General features: G+C 28.7%; 2 protein-coding genes and 1 non-coding gene across 3 annotated transcripts; 1 reads left to right on the top strand and 2 right to left on the bottom strand.

Moving 5' to 3' along the window:
• Positions 1–46: 46 nt before the first annotated feature.
• On the bottom strand, positions 47–6192 carry LOC8278108 (eukaryotic translation initiation factor-like). Its single transcript, XM_048371530.1, has 9 exons — positions 5737–6192; positions 4713–4784; positions 4260–4355; positions 3791–4018; positions 2892–2989; positions 2388–2475; positions 1957–2307; positions 1599–1841; positions 47–1521 (listed from the first exon to the last, which is right to left on the bottom strand). The coding sequence occupies exons 1-9, from the start codon at positions 5905–5907 to the stop codon at positions 472–474; spliced, it is 2397 nt and encodes a 798-aa protein (XP_048227487.1). The 5' UTR covers positions 5908–6192; the 3' UTR covers positions 47–471.
• LOC112536972 lies at positions 5312–5416 on the bottom strand. The gene has a single exon (XR_003080893.1). It is a non-coding gene; the product is annotated as a small nucleolar RNA snoR103 (small nucleolar RNA).
• A 9673-nt stretch (positions 6193–15865) lies between the features above and the next one.
• Positions 15866–18206, top strand: LOC107262581 (heat shock 70 kDa protein-like). The gene has a single exon (XM_015728746.2). The coding sequence runs from the start codon at positions 15990–15992 to the stop codon at positions 17937–17939; it is 1950 nt and encodes a 649-aa protein (XP_015584232.2). The 5' UTR covers positions 15866–15989; the 3' UTR covers positions 17940–18206.
• The last annotated feature ends 652 nt before the right edge of the window (positions 18207–18858 follow it).

Here is an 18858-nt window from a genome sequence, read left to right as displayed (position 1 = left end):
TTGGTTCTTGTATCAAAGGAAGCATCAAGATAATAATAACAGAATCAACCACAAACGCAATGATCTCTCCATTTTACGATTTATGACTTGGGTAGTTCAAACAATAAACTAAATTAATCGAGGTCAAGAAAATGAAGATGATCAAAACTAATCAAATACAAAACAACTGGATCCCTTAAAGGGCCTTCCCAAGCACTTAGGCACATAATTAGCCACGCTCGAGAACAAAATCCATGGCATTATGGTTTGATTTCTTTGCTCAATAACACACAGCTATGACCTCAGGAGAAAAATATGACTCTGACAAAGAAAAAAGAAAAATGACCTGTTCTTGGCAGCTCCACCTTATCACATAGTACAAGTTGCTCACCTCATAAGGTTTTGGACAGGGCATTATAATGCGAAAACGAAAAAAAGCACAAAGGTTCATGTGGATACAGACACTGAGGTACTTGGGCAATGCTATGCTTACTACAGCAAAGTTTGGCAAGCCTCGATATCAGATGCCTGTGAATCTAATACAACTTGGCCATCTGGACTATAACTAATAGTCCTCATTGCTGCATCAACTATAGCTTTCTGATATCTATCATCCTCCATCTTCTTAAGGACCTCTCTCACCACTTTAAAGTCCATTCCTCCAGCCAAAACTAGTAGCCCAATGATTTCACCAAAATTATTAGGTGCTTTGGGCAGATCAATACCAATATCATCCAACATAGAACCATAGAGCAAGCACCCAGTCCCTATGTCTTTAGCTGTGAGAACCTTCTTGGAAAACAAATACTCCAAAAGCTTGGCAACTGGTTCAACACATGGTGGATTCTCCTCCAAGCCAAGACAGATGACTTCCTTAACAATTTCAGGATGGTAGACTGGAGAGTTCAGTTCTTCCACACACTGCAATGCTTCATCTAGAAGCCGAACACTGAAATATTCCTTCAACAGCGAAATTGTTTTTCTCCTAAGTTCATTGGGATTGAAGCTTGCAGCTGAAGCCACTGGTTTCTCCACAGCTGGTGGCATATGAGGAGTGGGCACAATTTTTCTAGGCGCAGGAGCCTGTGCAGGAGGCTCTGTACCCAAACTGATGTTGCATGGGCGGGGAGAAGGGCCACCACTTCCCTGCAACAGGGCACTACTTTTTCCACTCATAAAACCACCACTACCCTGAGGTAACAGCCTTGTATTCACAGAGGATGACTTGTTAAACATTGGTGATGGGACACGCCCCGTAGGCTGCATAGTTGATCCATCACCCCTTGGCATTGAACGGGTCCTGGGTACTTCCCAATTATCATTATCAATTCCGGGCACCCCAGGCATCCTCCTAGTACCTGGCATGCCAGGCATCATACCCCCAGTGCCAGGTCGGTTGATGAGAAAGCCCCCAGGACCAGCAGCTCCTGGAGCGGCAGAAATAACACCACGACTATTTCTAATACTTGAAGTAGCACCGGGACGCAATCCAAGATTTTTTTCTGCCTCAGAATGTATCTCAGTGATGGTTTTAGCTTTAACCTGCAATTATGAAGATATGAATATCTCCAATATGTGAAATCTTGTGGCATAATAAGATAGGCAGAAAAAAAGCTAACCTCTTCACGTCTAGGAACCCAATTATTTGACCGCAGATCAAGAACATCACGAACCATGAACCTTAGACGTGGTGCAAGTTGAGGGTTTGATGCCAGTTCCTTCAATCGATTAAAGTACATATCATTTATGCGCTGTGACTTCAGACTTTCATCAAGCTGCTTTCCTATAGTGTTGAAGAACTGGCATATGGCCTCAACATTTTCTTCAGCAGGACAAACTTTGTTATCAGATCCCAAAAGTTCCTGTTTTGCATAGTAACTTATGGTAAGCAAGATAAGAATAATATAAAGGAAATATAGGAGAAGCAAGCTTCGTGCATTAGCAGTGTAATGCAAAAAATTAGCTTTAAATTTTAACCATGACAATATGATGAACAATCTTCTCAGGAACCATCTTCTGCTTCAGAAGCTCTCCAATCAAACGGATGTTTCCAAGGGTACGAAGCTTGACCAATCTTTCCTTGTCCCTGCGTTCAAGCTCCTGATCTGGAGATGTCATCTGCCTAAGTTCCTCCCTCAGTTTATCAGCACCATCAAATGCCTCCTGGCAGATATTCAGAAGAGCTCGCTTGAATGTTATCTCTTTCCCACCTGGTTCCTCTGATGGGAATGAGGGAAGCCTTCCATTAAGATCAGAACATAGCTGAGCATACATGGGACAAAAAGTGGGCTCCAGAACAGCCTTCTCAAATATAAGCTTTATCACATCCTGCATGACAAGTTACTCACCGAGTTCAACTGACATTTCGTAAGAAATCTAAAAGAACATATAGAAACAGATAAATTAACCTTTAAGACGTCGGCAGATGTAATGCCAGAGTCGATAAGCTGACCCTTGAGAAGATCATATTTCTCAGGAGTAAGCTTGTTCAGTATACTGTAAAAGAAACAGAAAGTAATGTTCAGCATGTTACTAATCTGGAGAACTCAAGTCTCATACCAGGCCTTGTACTCAAGTAAATATTTCAAAGAATGATCGAATCAGGTAAACCTACACCGGGCACTAATTAAACAATAAAATTTACAGAAATAGAGGTTGTATTCTAGAAAGTCTATTAATAAAGGATAAACCGTATAACCTAATTAATATTATTGAGCAGGACAAAGGTATGAAACGTGGATTTTCCAAAACATAAAAGTTAAAACCAAACTGTTAGCCAAGAACTTGTATCTTACTAAAGTAATTATAATAATACTATAACCATCACAGAAGCAACAAATGACAGTGGAATTTTTTTCTGTGAATTACAGAAGGCAGAAAATCACAGTTTATACATCCTTGTAATAAATTACCCTTTTACAGTCTTCAAGATACGCTCCTTCTCAGAAAGATTCCCTCTTCTAGCTGACCATGGAGCCTCAGCCTTGACTAAAGCTGGAGCAGGGCCGCCCTGGTTATCAATAGCAAAAGGACAGTTGAAACTATGGCACCAAAGCAGAAGTTTGCAACAAAATGATGAGAATACAGCAACGACAGCAGCAAGATTAGCAATTAACAACTAAATAGCCAACAAATAAATGAACAAATATATACTACAGAAGAGCACAAATTATCTTAAATATAGTAATCAGTTAAGTTTTCGACCTTGTATTATTAGAAATTCTGATGAATCTTAAAATCAAAAAAACTATCACATGTTATGCCTACAAGCAAACATTCATATATTTTTATGTCAATCACACCACAACATCTCAATAGTTCCAGATGAAGAGAAAATGCTGTGCTTATTTACATAATTTTTAAGTGTTTCTTGAAGTAGAAGCTGACAAACCAGATAAATTTAAATCAGAAAACTACTTCTAGAAAAGTGATTTTTCAGAACATCTAAATTTAATTGCTCATGCTTCATAAAATCATGTAAGCAATGCCGCAGCAATATACTGAGAATGTACACTCAATTAAACTTCTTCTGCTTCACTATGCAACGCAACTTATTCAGACAATGTCTTTCTTACACTATAAAACCTGAATAATAATAGAAGGGACAACAAACATTAGATAGCTTTAACAGAGGAACTGAACTACTCAATTTCTTGTCTTTTTCACATCACAATATATATATATTAAAAGAACATCTACAATAAAAGCAATAACACAACTCCTAGGTGCATACGGAATTGTTTCACAAAGTCCAACATGAACAATTAAAAGAGCACAAATGTATCAAAATTAAGTAGACTATTGAGGTTACCGATTGATTGGAAAAGATTTGGGCTCTTGCAAATTGGGAGTTAAGTTGGTCTTGACGATTAAATTGATTTGCTTCTGTCTGTCTGGAGTCATATCGCCCGCCAGTCTCTCTGTTTTCTCTAAGAGAATCCCAAGACCTCTCCTCTCCAGAGGTAGAAAATTGTGCAGAACGACCACGCCAGTCACGATTATCTGGCTCTGAGTAGCGACTCGGGGGCTGATTTGGTGGCTGGTTGAAAGAAAGAGAAACCATTATTCTAACAGCTTGAAACTCCTATGCAGGCATAGAGTTCATCAAACAATCATATTGACACTTATGATTATCAGCAGTCAATTAACCATAACATAGATAATGACTTTTGAAAGATAATTAGCTACTATGATACCAATTTTTTTTTCTAGACAACTCTTTCAGACAAACAAGAGACATATGAACAAGAAGACAAATCAAATATAGAACAGGAACTCACATTGCTTTCTCCACGACTCCAGCTTTGATCTTCACCAAAAAGCTCAGCTTCAATTTCTCGTTTGATTTTTAAAATCTCATCAGAGATGACAACAGCCTAGGCAACAATAATGGACATGATCAGATGGCAAGGTAACACAAAAACTATGACAGCACTGACAAGAGGCTCCAGAAAAGATACTACTATATTCCATTGTTGTTATAAGAATCAGATGACATCATTTATGCATCTAAACCTTCTACTGGAATAAAGAAAGGAAAAGGAGAAATAATCCAATAAGCATACTGTCTGAAGAAATAGACTTTTTTTCGCAAAAAGAGATAATCTGAACAACGAACAAAATGGTGAGTGATTCACCCCTGGTGGTTTTGACGAGCTTCGAACAATAATTAGTACCTGAGAAGTTATTATCATCAAGCTTAAAAATTTCAGGCATACAAATACAAATATTACCTCTCTAAGCTGCAACAGCTGGTCTCTCGTGTACCGCACTCTATCACGGACCTCAAACCTTGAGTCTCCAGTCTACCAAGAAAATAGAGATAACAAAAGCAGATATATTTCAGTAATAAACAAACAAGTGAATTACAAGACACATAAGCATAACGAACACTCTGGTACTAGCCAAGTACCAAAGACATGTGACCTAGCTTGCAAAAAACTAAGATTCATTAGATTACATATTTATGCTCATCTTTACCACCTTAATTGTCAAAAAAAAAAGGCTTTAACCCATTTGCATTTCTTCAATAAATCTAGAAGATATTATGCAGTAACATCGTATTAATTCAACATGTACTACACGATGGACATCATCTTGATAATTCTGGGAGTTGAGATTAGAGCAAAAACAATGGTGCTAGCAGAGCTGCTAGATATGCTTCTTTAACACCACCACTCTGTGAAACTTTTTGGAAAGAAGTTTGTTCCTTGTTAACATTTGTTGATCACAACATTGTCACACAGAACTCAACAATAAGCTACCGCCCAGCAAAGACACACTTCTCTTATTTCATCAAGATTTTAACACTACTCTTGGCATAAAAAGTATTAACTATTAGTAGGTCCTTTATGGGCAAGCTGAAACTCATTAGATACCCACCTAAAGCCTACATATTGCTATTGGTCCATATTTACAGCAGGTACACATACTAAGTGGCCAGCCAAGAATTAGGACCCTTTCTCAATTAATCAATATACACATAGCAAGTCACTTGCATCATCCATCCAATTCTGTGCAAAATCGGTACTTTCTTAAAGCATAGTTCAACCTGTGCCCTTTTTTAATACCAAAAAATCAAGAATCACCATAGCAATCGATTACCAGATCCAATTATTTTAAAAAACAAACAGGCAACTTATCCAATAACAAAATCTATTAGTATGCAAATCCAAATAAGCAAATCCCTATATTCAAATAAGTTCAGATCCAGTTTTTTTTCCAATAATAATAATGATAAAAAAAAAAAAAAGCAACCTTTAGAGGAGCACCGGCATGAGGGCGCAGAAGAGGGAGATCACCAAAAGCAATAGAAGAAGAAGATGAAGAAGAAGAATTAGACTCTAAGCGTGGATTAAAGAGTCTGCTGCTTCCTCCTCGACCACCACCAGGTCTCAAGCTCAACACCGTCTGATCACCTTGCTGCATACCTCGATCTTTCACTCTAAGAAGATTTAATCTCCGCCGTCCAATCAAAAAACGCACGAGAACGAGAAGAAAGAAAAAAACAAAACAAAGATTCAGCTTACAATAACAAAAGCTGAATCAAGATATAGGATAGTTTCAATGTTTGTATATATATATATATATATATATAGATAGATAGATGGGTAGTGATAGAAAGGATAGTTTTTAGAGAGAGAAAGAGAGAGAGATTGGTTTGCGTTTCTCTCTCTTCTGTTTGAGAAACAGAGAAGAGAAGAGAAGAGAAAGAAGAAGAGTATGGGAGGCCGGTGGGGGCAGAGAAATACAAACCCTACTTTAGGTTAGTGTTTCTTTGCTTTTTTCTCTTTTCTTTTTCTTTTTTTTTATAATTGATTAATTCATTTGTTTTTCTTATAAAATATAAAATTATTTTCTTCGATGGAGATTTCCCGTTTCCCTTTCGGGGTTGGACGGCTTGTAGCTGTAATTACGATATTGTCCTCAGAAAATTCTTGCTGTTCAAAAATGTATGTTGGCCAAATTATATTTCTCGTTTTATATGTGTGTTTTATAAGCTATATGTATTCTGATTTTATATTTTAATAATCTATATAAAAATATATTAATTTCTAAAATCTAAAATTTTTTTGACACGTTTAATTTTTGACATTTAAAATTTTTATTTTGACATATAAATTATTTTTGACACATAAAATTTAAATTTATGTGTAATTTTATGGTTTTTTCTATTAATTTATTGATTAATAAATTAGATTCCTAATTAAATAATCATTTTAATTCTAAAAAATTACATATTAATAGTAAATTAGTTTCCTAATTAGATAATGATTAGTTTTCTAAATAGACAATAATTATTTTAAAAAATATCATATTAATTATATTTTGATATTATATTAACTAATAAATTAATTTTTTATTAAATAATGATTCTAACTATAAAAAATAATAAGATATTCACTGATAAATTAATTTTTAATTATATAATAATTTATAATTTTAAAAATAGTAATATCAATTATATTGATAATTTATATAATATTAGAATTAAAATAATTATTTTAAAATTAATTTTTATATTATTTTAGTAATAAAATTTAAAAATTAGAACATTTAAAAATAGTCAGTTTACTATTTTTTTTTAAATATTATAAATTAAATATTAAATATTAAAAAATTTATCAAATTATATCTATAAACTTGATTTTATAATTACAATAATAATAATAACTGTGCAATATATAAATAAATAATTAATTAAAAATAATTTTGATTAGTAGTTATATTATCTAATTTATGTTTGAATTACATTCTAAGGATGGAAATCTTTTCTTTTTTTACGAAAAAGATGACTTATATCGCTAAGAAACACTTAAATTAGGAAATACAAGAAAAATTAGAAAAATATGAAAAGAAAATCAAAATTAAAAGCTTAGATAATAGATTATACATATTGTTATTATTATCTTAAATTCAACGTGCTCAATTTATATTATTAAAAATCTCTATTTTTTTACTATAAAATAACTATCACCGTTAGAATTATTCATAACAATACTTATCTTTCCATTGTCTATGTCTAATATTCTAATTTTTTTTGATGATATTTAAATCTCACTGTCATTCTTTTATTCAATATATGATTATTAAATTAGTTTTTTATTTGTGTATTTTTTAATTTGCTAATAGATTTTATTAAATGAATAAATATTATATAATATTTATATTAATTGAGAAATAAAAAAAATATGCATGTTAGTTGATTTTTAAAAATGTTATATATATATATATAATGCATTATGTTTTTATTAACTTTTTATTTTTTTATATTTCTAGTAGTAAGATTGCAATCATGATTCAAAAAAAAAAACTCTATTAACTTTAGATGTACAATTTAATTAAGATGAGAAACTTTATGATTAACAAATATATTCTTTTTCAATAAGAGACAAGGGCAGCCAAGTACTTTCAACTCCAACTTATCACGTTTGCAATCCGAATACAGAGGATATTCAAGGACAATATCGGTATTTTAACTAAAAAGAGAAAATAATTTCCCAAATGAATAAAATCAACATCAGTTTTATCTTTTCATCAAAATCTATCTTTTCTAAAAATTAAGATCTGCCTATAAGTCAAACAAAACGACAACGTTTAGTTACTACCTTTTTCTTTTCTTTCTTTTCTACTACAGGGGATAGCCAGTAATAGCTATTAGTGAGGTACGAAGAATTATCTTGTGGGCTGATGTCAAAGCAACAGCTAATAGAGCATGGACCTAACTCACACGTGTAGGGCAGGCTACTTTATTATTTAGACTGTTTGTTTTAAATATAAATTTAAACTTAATTAATAAATTATTTTCTAATTATATAATAATTTTAATCTTTATTCATATTAATTATATTTTTGATATTAATATGCATATAATTAATAAATTAAAAAATAATTTTTTGATATATATTATTTTTGGATACATTTATAATGTAAAATAAATTATATATATATATATATATATATATGCGTGTGTATACTATGAATGTACATATATATATATATATATAAATCTATAAAAAATTATATTATTTTAATTTTAATAATTTATTAATATAATTAAATATATAAATTAGTTAATTATATAAAATATTTAGTTATTGATTGATTAAATATATTATTTTTATTTATTACAATAATTTATTTATTTTTAGATTTAATAAGCAGTATTTGACAATTATTAATTTCATTTATAAATTATTGAATTGTATAAATTATTAAAAAGTTTTATATAAATTCATTCATTGATAATTTAAATTAGTAAAAAATATATATATATATATATAATTAATAAATTATTTAAAAAATATTGATCGGCCTCTATAATTAATAAGTAAACTTATAATAACAATGTATGATAATAGTACTCTAATTTCTGTATAACTACTAATAACAAACAAGGAAAGTACTCGCCCTATGGGCGGAATTGATATTGGAGTAATAATTACATTTCATATCATAAATTAATTTATTAAATTAATAATTGAATAACATGAATTTCATATTTTTTAATAAAAACATCTTGATAATATTTAATTAACTATATATAATTATTTTTAAAATAATATACATAGAATTAGGACTGGTTCTAGTATTTTGGTGGCCCTAGACAATTTAAAAGGTAAGAAAATTAATCAGAAACATAAGTTCATAATTTTTTTTATTTTACTATATTAAAACATCAAAAATATATTTTTTAATTTTTTTCCAAATTTACAGTATATTTTTATTTTTTAATTATTTTTTAATAAAGCAATTGAAAAATAATTGAAAAATGATTAAAAAGAACCGAAAGTAATTGAAAAGCAACTGAAAAACAACAGCAATATAAATTTAAAAAATATTGTTAAAAAGCAATATTTCTAAAAAGATAATCTTATTAATAATAACTTTTATTGGTTTTAGTATATTTTGAAATGTTCTAAAAAAATAAAACTTGAATTTTTCATTTATCTATATAAATATTTGTTTCAATAAACATAGCAACTTGTTAACTCAATAAGTTTCAAATGTAAAATTATTAATAATAAAAAAATAGAGAAAAATATTACATATGCAACATATCTAAGTTAATAGACTATTCCAAGTATGCTAGATAAAAATCTAAGCGTCTCAATACTATGAAAAAGAACTCAAAAATTTCAATATAACACCAGCTTTAATCCATTATTATAAACCATACTCAATGCAATAAATGAAACTAATTAATGTATAACTAAATATAAGAAGAAACAGTATTCTCACATTTTTATGTGCAAAACTTTTATTAATTAACTTGTTGGAATCAAATTTTACTATTTGAAATAGATAATATCGCCAAATCGTTCAATCTCTCGTGAGATAGTTGATCGAAGGTAGTTTTCGAATAAAAAAATATAAATATATTGAATGCTATGTGTTTAAATATTATAAAAAGTTATTGTAGGCCTATATAATATATTCAAAAGTCAAAAGAATCAACTCTATATTAAACCAATTAAAAAAATATGAGACTTCTATTATTTGAAAGGCCTTAAGCAACTGTCTATGCAGGTTGCTCTTGAAGCCGACTCTACGTTGAAAATATTTTATATATATATATGTTAATAAAGAATCAGAATAATTGGAAGTGTTTGTTTAATATTTCCATTTGAAATAATAACGTTGGATATAAATACATATGAGTAGTGTAAGTACCTTTTTTTGGAATTAGATATGGAGAGAAATATAGAAAATTTTATAATAAGAGTTATTACCTTCCTAGGTCTCGGAAGATAAAGGACATGCGAATCTGAGATAGGACTGAGGTTATTCTAGCTGGAATTACCTTTTTAAAATCAATTTGGATTCAATTGTAAAAAAAAAAAAGTTTAAGGGTCAAAACAAGAGATTTCATAAATTTTAAGGACCTAATTATAAATTTTTCCTCAATTGGGGCTTTTTCATTTCGACATCATTTTTTTCGATAATTTCACGTCTAAATACAGATTCTAGAAGATCTTTGGCGACAATCATAAATTTTTTAATGATCATTATTTAAATTTAAAGAATTAAATTTGATATTATTAACTTATTTTTTAAAAACAATAAGGATTATTATTTCTTTTAGGGTTTTGTTTGAAATCGCAGCTATAAATAGAAAGAGGCATAAGGAGTTTTAAGGGATATTTTTCAAAAGATACTCAAAGAAAAAAGGCAAGAGATAAAAAGAGAGAAAATTATTATGGTCTTTTATTAGGCAGGACTCAAAAAATAATTTTTTTTAGAAACCCTTTTTTTTAATTCACAAAAAATTTTCAACCTTACATCTAGCACTGGATTCTCAGCCAGTTTTTATTTCAACTGCAAGCATCCTCATCATCTAAGACTCGCAGAGCCATCAACTACGGTGACAACATGAGAGTTCCTATAAACATGCATCTATCATCATTCTAAACCAGTTTCTTTATTCTTTTTTTTTCATTGTCTTTTTGGTGTTTTTAGAAACATAATTAAGGTTATTAATGTTAGTCTTTTATGATTAATATGATTAGATTGGGATTTTCTTATGGATCTGCATATTAATTGGGTTTAGAATTCTGATAATAAAAACACTAGGGTTTTGAATATGATAATTTTGCCAATTAGGATTTTGAATCTGATTAGACATATACAATGGAATTAATGATTAGATTTATATTTTCATCATGATTTAGTAATTAAATATGTTTAATATAATTACATGATTAATTTACTGTTTTTATTTATTGTACTTTTAGCTTCTAAGGTCTTTTATCAGTTTTTAGGGTTTTGATCAATCGATGGATTTCTGTTATTTTTTTATTTCATTTCTTTCGTATCTAATTGATTTTTACTCTTTGTGCATGTGAAATTCGGCTCTGGAGATGCGAGAAATACATTGACGGATCAAAGACCTGCCTGGAACCCCTAGAGTTGATCGGTTGTGCAACATTTTGTCCCAAATTTTTAGCTTTTATCGAGTTTTGATGTACTTTGTATATTGTATTAGGTTTTTAGGTCTTCTTTCTTACAGTTTTAGTTGTAGGCCAGGTTATAATAGTTAAGTTTATTTTCTGCATCTTACTTTGTTTATTTTTGCTTACTGTATAATTAAATATGTGTTATGTAATTGATTAATTAAAATAGGTCATGTTGATTTAAGGTTAAAACTGGATTCAATATGAACATTGTAGTCTAATAAGCTAACCAATATTAACTGGGCTTAAATTCTAAAATTTAAGTAGGCTTAATGGGTCTTGGCATGTTTTAGTTAGGATTGGACTTTATTAAAATTAAGTTCAAATGAATGAGCCTTGTCATAATAAGTAGTCCATTGGGTCTAAAGATTGCAAATCAAAAGCATAATGAGTAGCTATATAATTAATTAGTAAATTAGACTAACAACTCCAATATGGACGGACATAAATAAAATGGGGTAGACCTAGGTAAATTATGTGTATTATTTGATATACGTGTGTATAAAGTGCTTGTGTTTATAGAAAATAATTTATTAAACAATAAAATTAAAGATTAATATACACAAATAAAAAGTTGGCTTCCGAATCCATTTTTTAATTTTATAGCGCATGCTTTCTTATGAAATCTAAGAAATGTCACTCATTAGTAAAAGTATCATGGTGATTATTCGGGTGTTGACTCCCATCTCCTCGCAAGTCTCAATGACTAGTTAGCGTGTTTCTGATTAGGGTGAAAAGCCTTACAGTGTCATAATCACTAAAAACACTTTATAGCGATACCATATATAAGAATAACCTTTTACATAATAATAAAAATTACGATCTAAATTTAGACCAGTTTTAAATCGGAATAAACTCTATATTATAATAAATTATAAATTTTTTAAATCTCACCTTAAAAAAATATTTTTTTATATAGCAATATTTGAATATATAATTTTAAAAAGTATATATTATGCTATATTTTGTCTCACTATAATATTATTTTATTTATTTATATAATATAACAAAATATTTACTTATTTTATTTTTGGTTCTATTATTTCACCAATAAAATTAAATATTAAATCTAAAAAAAAATTTAGTACTCAAACTTTTATTAAGTTATAAACTTTTTATAGTCATAAATTTTATCTGATGTTATATGGATAACTAAAGAGATATTTTACTATAATATATATATATGTGTTACTGACACTCCCTTTAAAATAATAAGCACTCCAATTATTATTAAAAAATTAAAATTTTCCTATATATCTTTTTTTAAATCTCAAGTTTCTAATAAGTTCATAAATACCTTACATTTCTAAATCTTTCCAAATTCCATCAAAGTCTTCCTTTTTCTTCTTATCATTCCGCTTTGAATAAAAAAAATTAAAAACCTAAAATACATAATGTGAGGGACTTCAACATTATATAGATGCAAAACGCCATAGACAATTTTTATCCATTATTGTCAATAATTATATTTGTAAATACATTTAAAGCTTATCAGACAATAAAAAATATGATGGTACTTTTTTATCATTTATAAAATAATAAGCATGTTTTGTGTCTGTGGAATCTTATTTTACATTGACATTATACTCATTGCTCACTTATGCGTTGCACGGCTGTTTTGATTATAAAATTAAATTGATAGACATAATTTAATAAAAAAATTAATATTAGATATTAATTTATAATATTTCAATAAATAATAGCAAACTAACTATTTTTTAAATATTTTTCTTAATTTTTTAAGATTTTAAAACTTTATTAATGTAATAATATAAAAATTATCTTAAAATTTTAATTAACTAATTTTAATATTATATAAATTAAACTATCAAAATAATTGATATATTATTTTTTTAAGTAAAAATTTATTATATAATTAAAAAATTAATTTATAATCAAATATAATATTAAAAATATAAGTTAATATGTTATTTTTTAGAATTAGAATTGTTATATAATTAAAAAATTAATTGATTAGTTAATATAATATTATAATATGATTAATATGTTATATTTTTTAAGATAGAATTAGTAATATTATTTGATTAGGAGAGTATTTGTTAGTTAATATAATATTAAAATATAATTAATATGTAATTTTTTAGAATTAGAATCAATATTTAATTAGAAATGTAACTTATTAATCAATAAATTAATAAACAAATTATAAAATTATATATAAGTTTAAATCTTATATGTGAAAAATAAATATACATATATCAAAATAAATAAATAGACATATCAAAATAAAAATTTTATATGTCAAAAATTAAACACGCATATAAAAATTTTAAAATTTTAAAATTAATATTATTTTATATATTTTTAGATTTTCTTTTTGGGATTGTGTTGAATCAATGCATAGCAACTGTGGCGCACAATGAATCAATGCATATCAACTACAGTATTGATAAATTTAATCTTTGATTAACCTTTGAAAGTAATTATTGCATGATATTTTCTTTTTTACGTTTTCTTATTAATTGGTTTGAATTATTCTACCTTTAATATCATATTTAATTTTAATTATTTAATGCGACGTTAATATTTTCTTAAAACAAATTATGATAAATTTATATTTAATTATTTGAATATATTTTATTTAAGACTTTTTTTATAATAATTTAATTATATGTAAATGTTTGGTTTTCGAATGATGTTTCAATTTATTAATAAAAAAATAATATTTATCCAAAAGTATGTAAATAAGTTAGTAATGATGTTTTATAACTTAAATAAAGTCTCGAATTTAAACTTTATGTATGCAGCTGTATTAAAACTTTTAAGATAATGTTTTGCTCCTCGTGACGGTTCTACCCAAACACTCTAAATTAACATGAATAGTATATATATTTACTAATTTATATTTTATTTATTTATTTCGTTACACCAATAAATTATACATCTATATAATTATTAGTTTTAATAAACCAGTTCGTTAGGGTTCTTTCTATTTTTTTTATTAGTATTTTTTGATAATATATATATAAATTGATTTATTTATTATATTGGATCAATAAATTTTTCAACATATATTTTTTTGGTTCAAAATTAAATATGTTATCTTTACTATTTTATTATTTTTTCATTTCACAAATATAATATAAATATATTTTATTAAAAAATAAAATTAATTATTAATAAGTAGTAACTATAATAATTGTTATATTAATTACAACCATTTTAAAAGATAATAATTTTTTATATAAATAATCATATAATTTTTTATATATTTATTATTAGTATCTAAAATTATATTTAAATTTTCTATATAAATTTGTAATTAATATTTTTATAAATATTAACACATATTATTTTCTCATTTAAAAAAACTTCACATAATTTCATAAGATTATGCCTCATAAAATCTTCATCTTTTCTTATATAAGTATATTATATATATATATATATATATAAATAAAGGAACTATTTAATATTTTCATATATTTTTATCCTTATCTAATCAGATTTTCAAATATTAAAATTCTACTATAGAAAACAGTAAGTTAGTTTGTCTAACTATACAAATCTCTAATTTTAGAAAATTAAATATTATTATAGTTATAGTATTAATTTATTTACAGTTTATAAATTAATTGATAAATATTTTTATACTAATTATTAAAATATCAAAAGCATTATTAAAAATTCTTGCAAATTTTTGAATGTTATTTTTAAAATAGAATATATATTTCATTACAAAATATTAAAACTTATATTACATAATTTTTTTATTATCTAAATTATATATTAATAATAAAATACCATCAAATCAGGATATTTGAATATGTGCCAAAAATAAAATATCTGACATGAAATTGAGATTTTTGTAATGGGTATTCTTTTAATGTTGACGAACATTATGTTAATTTGTAATTTTTGTTATATATTTTTGAGTTAATATTTTTCTGTTTGTGTTATTATATTAATATATCAACTAAAACAATATTTCTTAATGCTTAGAAATATTAATTATATTTAATATTAATTTTATAAAATAAAAATCAATTAAATTATTTGTTAATTTTATAGATCTTTTAAAAATTAAAATTTAAAAGTTTATGATTAAAATAATAGAAACAATTCGTACCAAATTGATTTTTAAAAATATTAAAGTGAATATGACGTTTGGGAAGCGGTAGCATTTGACCTCCAACGCAGCCACATGTACTCCTTTCCCTCCTTCACTGACACCTCACACCTCTGTTTCGACTCACCTTGACTGTAATCTCCCGCCACATCACGAATCCCTCCACAGCACTTCCACCGGCACCGTCCATAATCACCGCCCGCAAAACTTACCCAGCCCCCACAATTCACCGCCTCTGAAGTCCGAAATCACTTTTACCCGCCACTAGAAACCAAAAACAAAAAGCAAGCTCTCCGGAATAGTCTAGGCAACTCTCTTAGTTTCTTGTATCCTTCTGGACACTCTCTCCTTTATGTAACCCTCCACTATTTAGATAAGTCTCACCTGAAGCTTCTCTATCTTTCACCAAACACAATCACAACCCCTTTCAGAACACCAAGTTTTATTCCAAAAGCAGTTTTTCAACGATGGCAACAAAAACTGATAAGGCTATAGGGATTGACCTGGGCACCACTTACAGTTGTGTAGGTGTATGGTTAAACGACCGTGTAGAGATCATTCCTAATGATCAAGGCAACCGTACTACTCCTTCTTACGTTGCCTTCACCGATACAGAGCGTTTAATCGGTGATGCAGCCAAGAACCAAGTCGCTATGAACCCAGAAAACACTGTTTTCGACGCCAAACGTCTCATTGGTCGTCGTTTCACGGACCCTTCTGTGCAGAACGACATGAAGTTGTGGCCTTTCAAGGTGATCCCTGGAGCTGGAGATAAACCAATGATTGTTGTGAAATATAAAGGGGAAGAGAAGCAGTTCTCTCCTGAGGAGATATCGTCGATGGTGCTGACGAAGATGAAGGAAATAGCAGAAGCGTTCTTGGGGCAGACTATAAAGAATGCTGTTGTTACAGTTCCTGCTTATTTTAATGACTCGCAGAGGCAAGCAACGAAGGATGCTGGTGCTATAGCAGCGCTGAACGTTTTGAGGATTATAAATGAGCCAACAGCAGCTGCCATCGCTTATGGACTTGATAAGAAAGCATCAAGAAAAGGTGAGCAAAATGTTTTAATCTTTGATCTTGGTGGTGGTACTTTTGATGTTTCTCTATTGACTATAGAAGAAGGTATTTTTGAAGTTAAAGCTACTGCTGGTGATACTCATCTCGGTGGTGAAGATTTTGATAATAGGTTAGTTAATCATTTTGTTTCTGAATTTAGAAGAAAGCACAAGAAAGATATTAGTGGCAGTGCTAGAGCTCTGAGACGATTAAGAACTGCTTGTGAAAGAGCGAAAAGAACGTTATCTTCGACTACCCAGACTACGATAGAGATTGATTCTTTATATGAAGGTACTGATTTCTATGCTACTATAACGAGAGCAAGATTTGAAGAGCTGAACATGGATTTATTTAGAAAATGCATGGAGACGGTTGAGAAGTGTCTTCTTGATGCCAAGATTGATAAAAGACAAGTCGATGAGATAGTTCTTGTTGGTGGGTCGACAAGGATTCCTAAAGTGCAGCAAATGTTATCAGATTTTTTCAATGGGAAAGAGCTTTGTAAGAGTATTAATCCTGATGAAGCTGTCGCCTACGGTGCTGCTGTTCAGGCTGCTATCCTCTCTGGTGAAGGAAGCGAAAAGGTGCAAGATTTGCTGCTGCTTGATGTTACACCTCTGAGTCTCGGTCTCGAGACTGCTGGTGGTGTGATGACCACTTTAATCCCAAGAAACACCACAATTCCGACAAAGAAAGAGCAGATTTTCTCTACTTATTCTGATAATCAACCAGGAGTTTTGATCCAAGTTTATGAAGGAGAGCGAGCTCGAACCAGAGATAATAATCTTCTTGGAAAGTTCGAGCTTACTGGTATCCCTCCGGCTCCAAGGGGTGTGCCTCAGATAAACGTAACTTTCGATATTGATGCGAATGGGATATTGAATGTCACTGCGGAGGACAAGACGGCAGGAGTCAAGAACAAGATTACAATCACCAACGACAAAGGAAGGCTGAGCAAGGAAGACATTGAAAAGATGGTGCAAGATGCAGAGAAGTACAAGTCAGAGGACGAGGAGGTGAAGAAGAAAGTAGAAGCAAAGAATGCACTGGAGAATTACGCTTATAACATGAGAAATACAATTAAAGACGAGAAGTTTGCTGGGAAGTTGGACCCGAACGACAAGGAGAAGATTGAGAAGGGAGTGGAGGAGACTTTAGAGTGGTTGGATAGGAACCAACTGGCTGAAGTGGATGAGCTTGAAGACAAGATGAAGGAGCTTGAAGCACTCTGTAATCCTATAATTTCGAAGATGTATCAGGGCGGTGGTGATACCGATATGGGTGGTGACATGCCTGGTAGTGGAGGCTCTAGTTATGGAGGTGGTGGAGCTGGGCCAAAGATTGAAGAAGTTGACTGAAGAAATGGAACCAAGTTGGGCAGCTCTGTTTCTTCCGATTCTGGTTTAAGCTTTGTGTTACTAGTGTTAGTGTAGCCGCCTTTTGTTTTAGTTTGTTGAGCAGAAGTCTTTGTCTTTTTGTTTGGGAGTGGGATGAGGAATGAGATTATGAATGCAAGTATAATATTATATTGCAAAATTATGCAAATGACTAGGTAATGTTTCTTTGAATGGTAGATAGTTTCAGCTATAAATAAAATTAATAGCATATACTAGTATTTTATTTTATTTTATTAAATTGAATTTATATATTTGATTGAATTATTTATTTTAATGATTATTTATTGTTAGAAATAAATTTATACATGCAAATTAAATGAGGAATGTTATATTCGAGTGATTTTGGCCGCTTTTGACGAAAGGCATCTTCCACTCTTCCAAGTAAAGAGAGATTTAAATTCTTAAGTTTCTTTTCTTTACATTTGTTGGAATCTATGCAAAAAATTTAATTTTGTTTACACTTGGTTGAAATCTCTATGTAAAATTGATTTGTGTTTTATTTTTTATTTAAACATATTATTGGATATTATAAATTTTTTATTTATTAATTTTTTTAATAAATATTGATCCTAATTTTAAAAAAATTATATATTAATTATATTTTAGTATCAAATTAAATATTGATTTTAACTTTAATAAATAATATATTAATTATCATTTTAATAGTATATGATAAATAATTTTTAGAATTGTATAATAATGCTAAATTCTATTTTAAATATAATTTTATTTTTTAATATTATATTAATTAATAAATTAATTTTTTAGTTAAATAATAATTTTTATTTTAGAAATAATAATATTTTAGTATTGTATTTAATAATAAATTAATTTTTTATATAAATAAAATAAATTTTTAGTTTTAAAAGTAATAATATTA

The sequence above is a fragment of the Ricinus communis genome, chromosome 3, assembly GCF_019578655.1.
Source record: "Ricinus communis isolate WT05 ecotype wild-type chromosome 3, ASM1957865v1, whole genome shotgun sequence".
Taxonomy (NCBI): Eukaryota; Viridiplantae; Streptophyta; class Magnoliopsida; order Malpighiales; family Euphorbiaceae; genus Ricinus; species Ricinus communis.
This window is presented reverse-complemented; position numbering and strand designations above follow the sequence as displayed.

Bases quoted from the DNA above. Each gene is read 5' to 3' on its own strand.
- LOC107262581 (XM_015728746.2), top strand. From the start codon at position 15,990: ATGGCAACAAAAACTGATAAGGCTATAGGGATTGACCTGGGCACCACT.
- LOC8278108 (XM_048371530.1), bottom strand. From the start codon at position 5,907: ATGCAGCAAGGTGATCAGACGGTGTTGAGCTTGAGACCTGGTGGTGGT. The intron at 4,019-4,259 runs GTGAGTTCCTGT...TCTTTCAACCAG, and splicing joins GGAGTCGTGGAGAAAGCAAT to CCACCAAATCAGCCCCCGAG. The intron at 2,308-2,387 runs GTTAATTTATCT...CTTGTCATGCAG, and splicing joins CATCTGCCGACGTCTTAAAG to GATGTGATAAAGCTTATATT.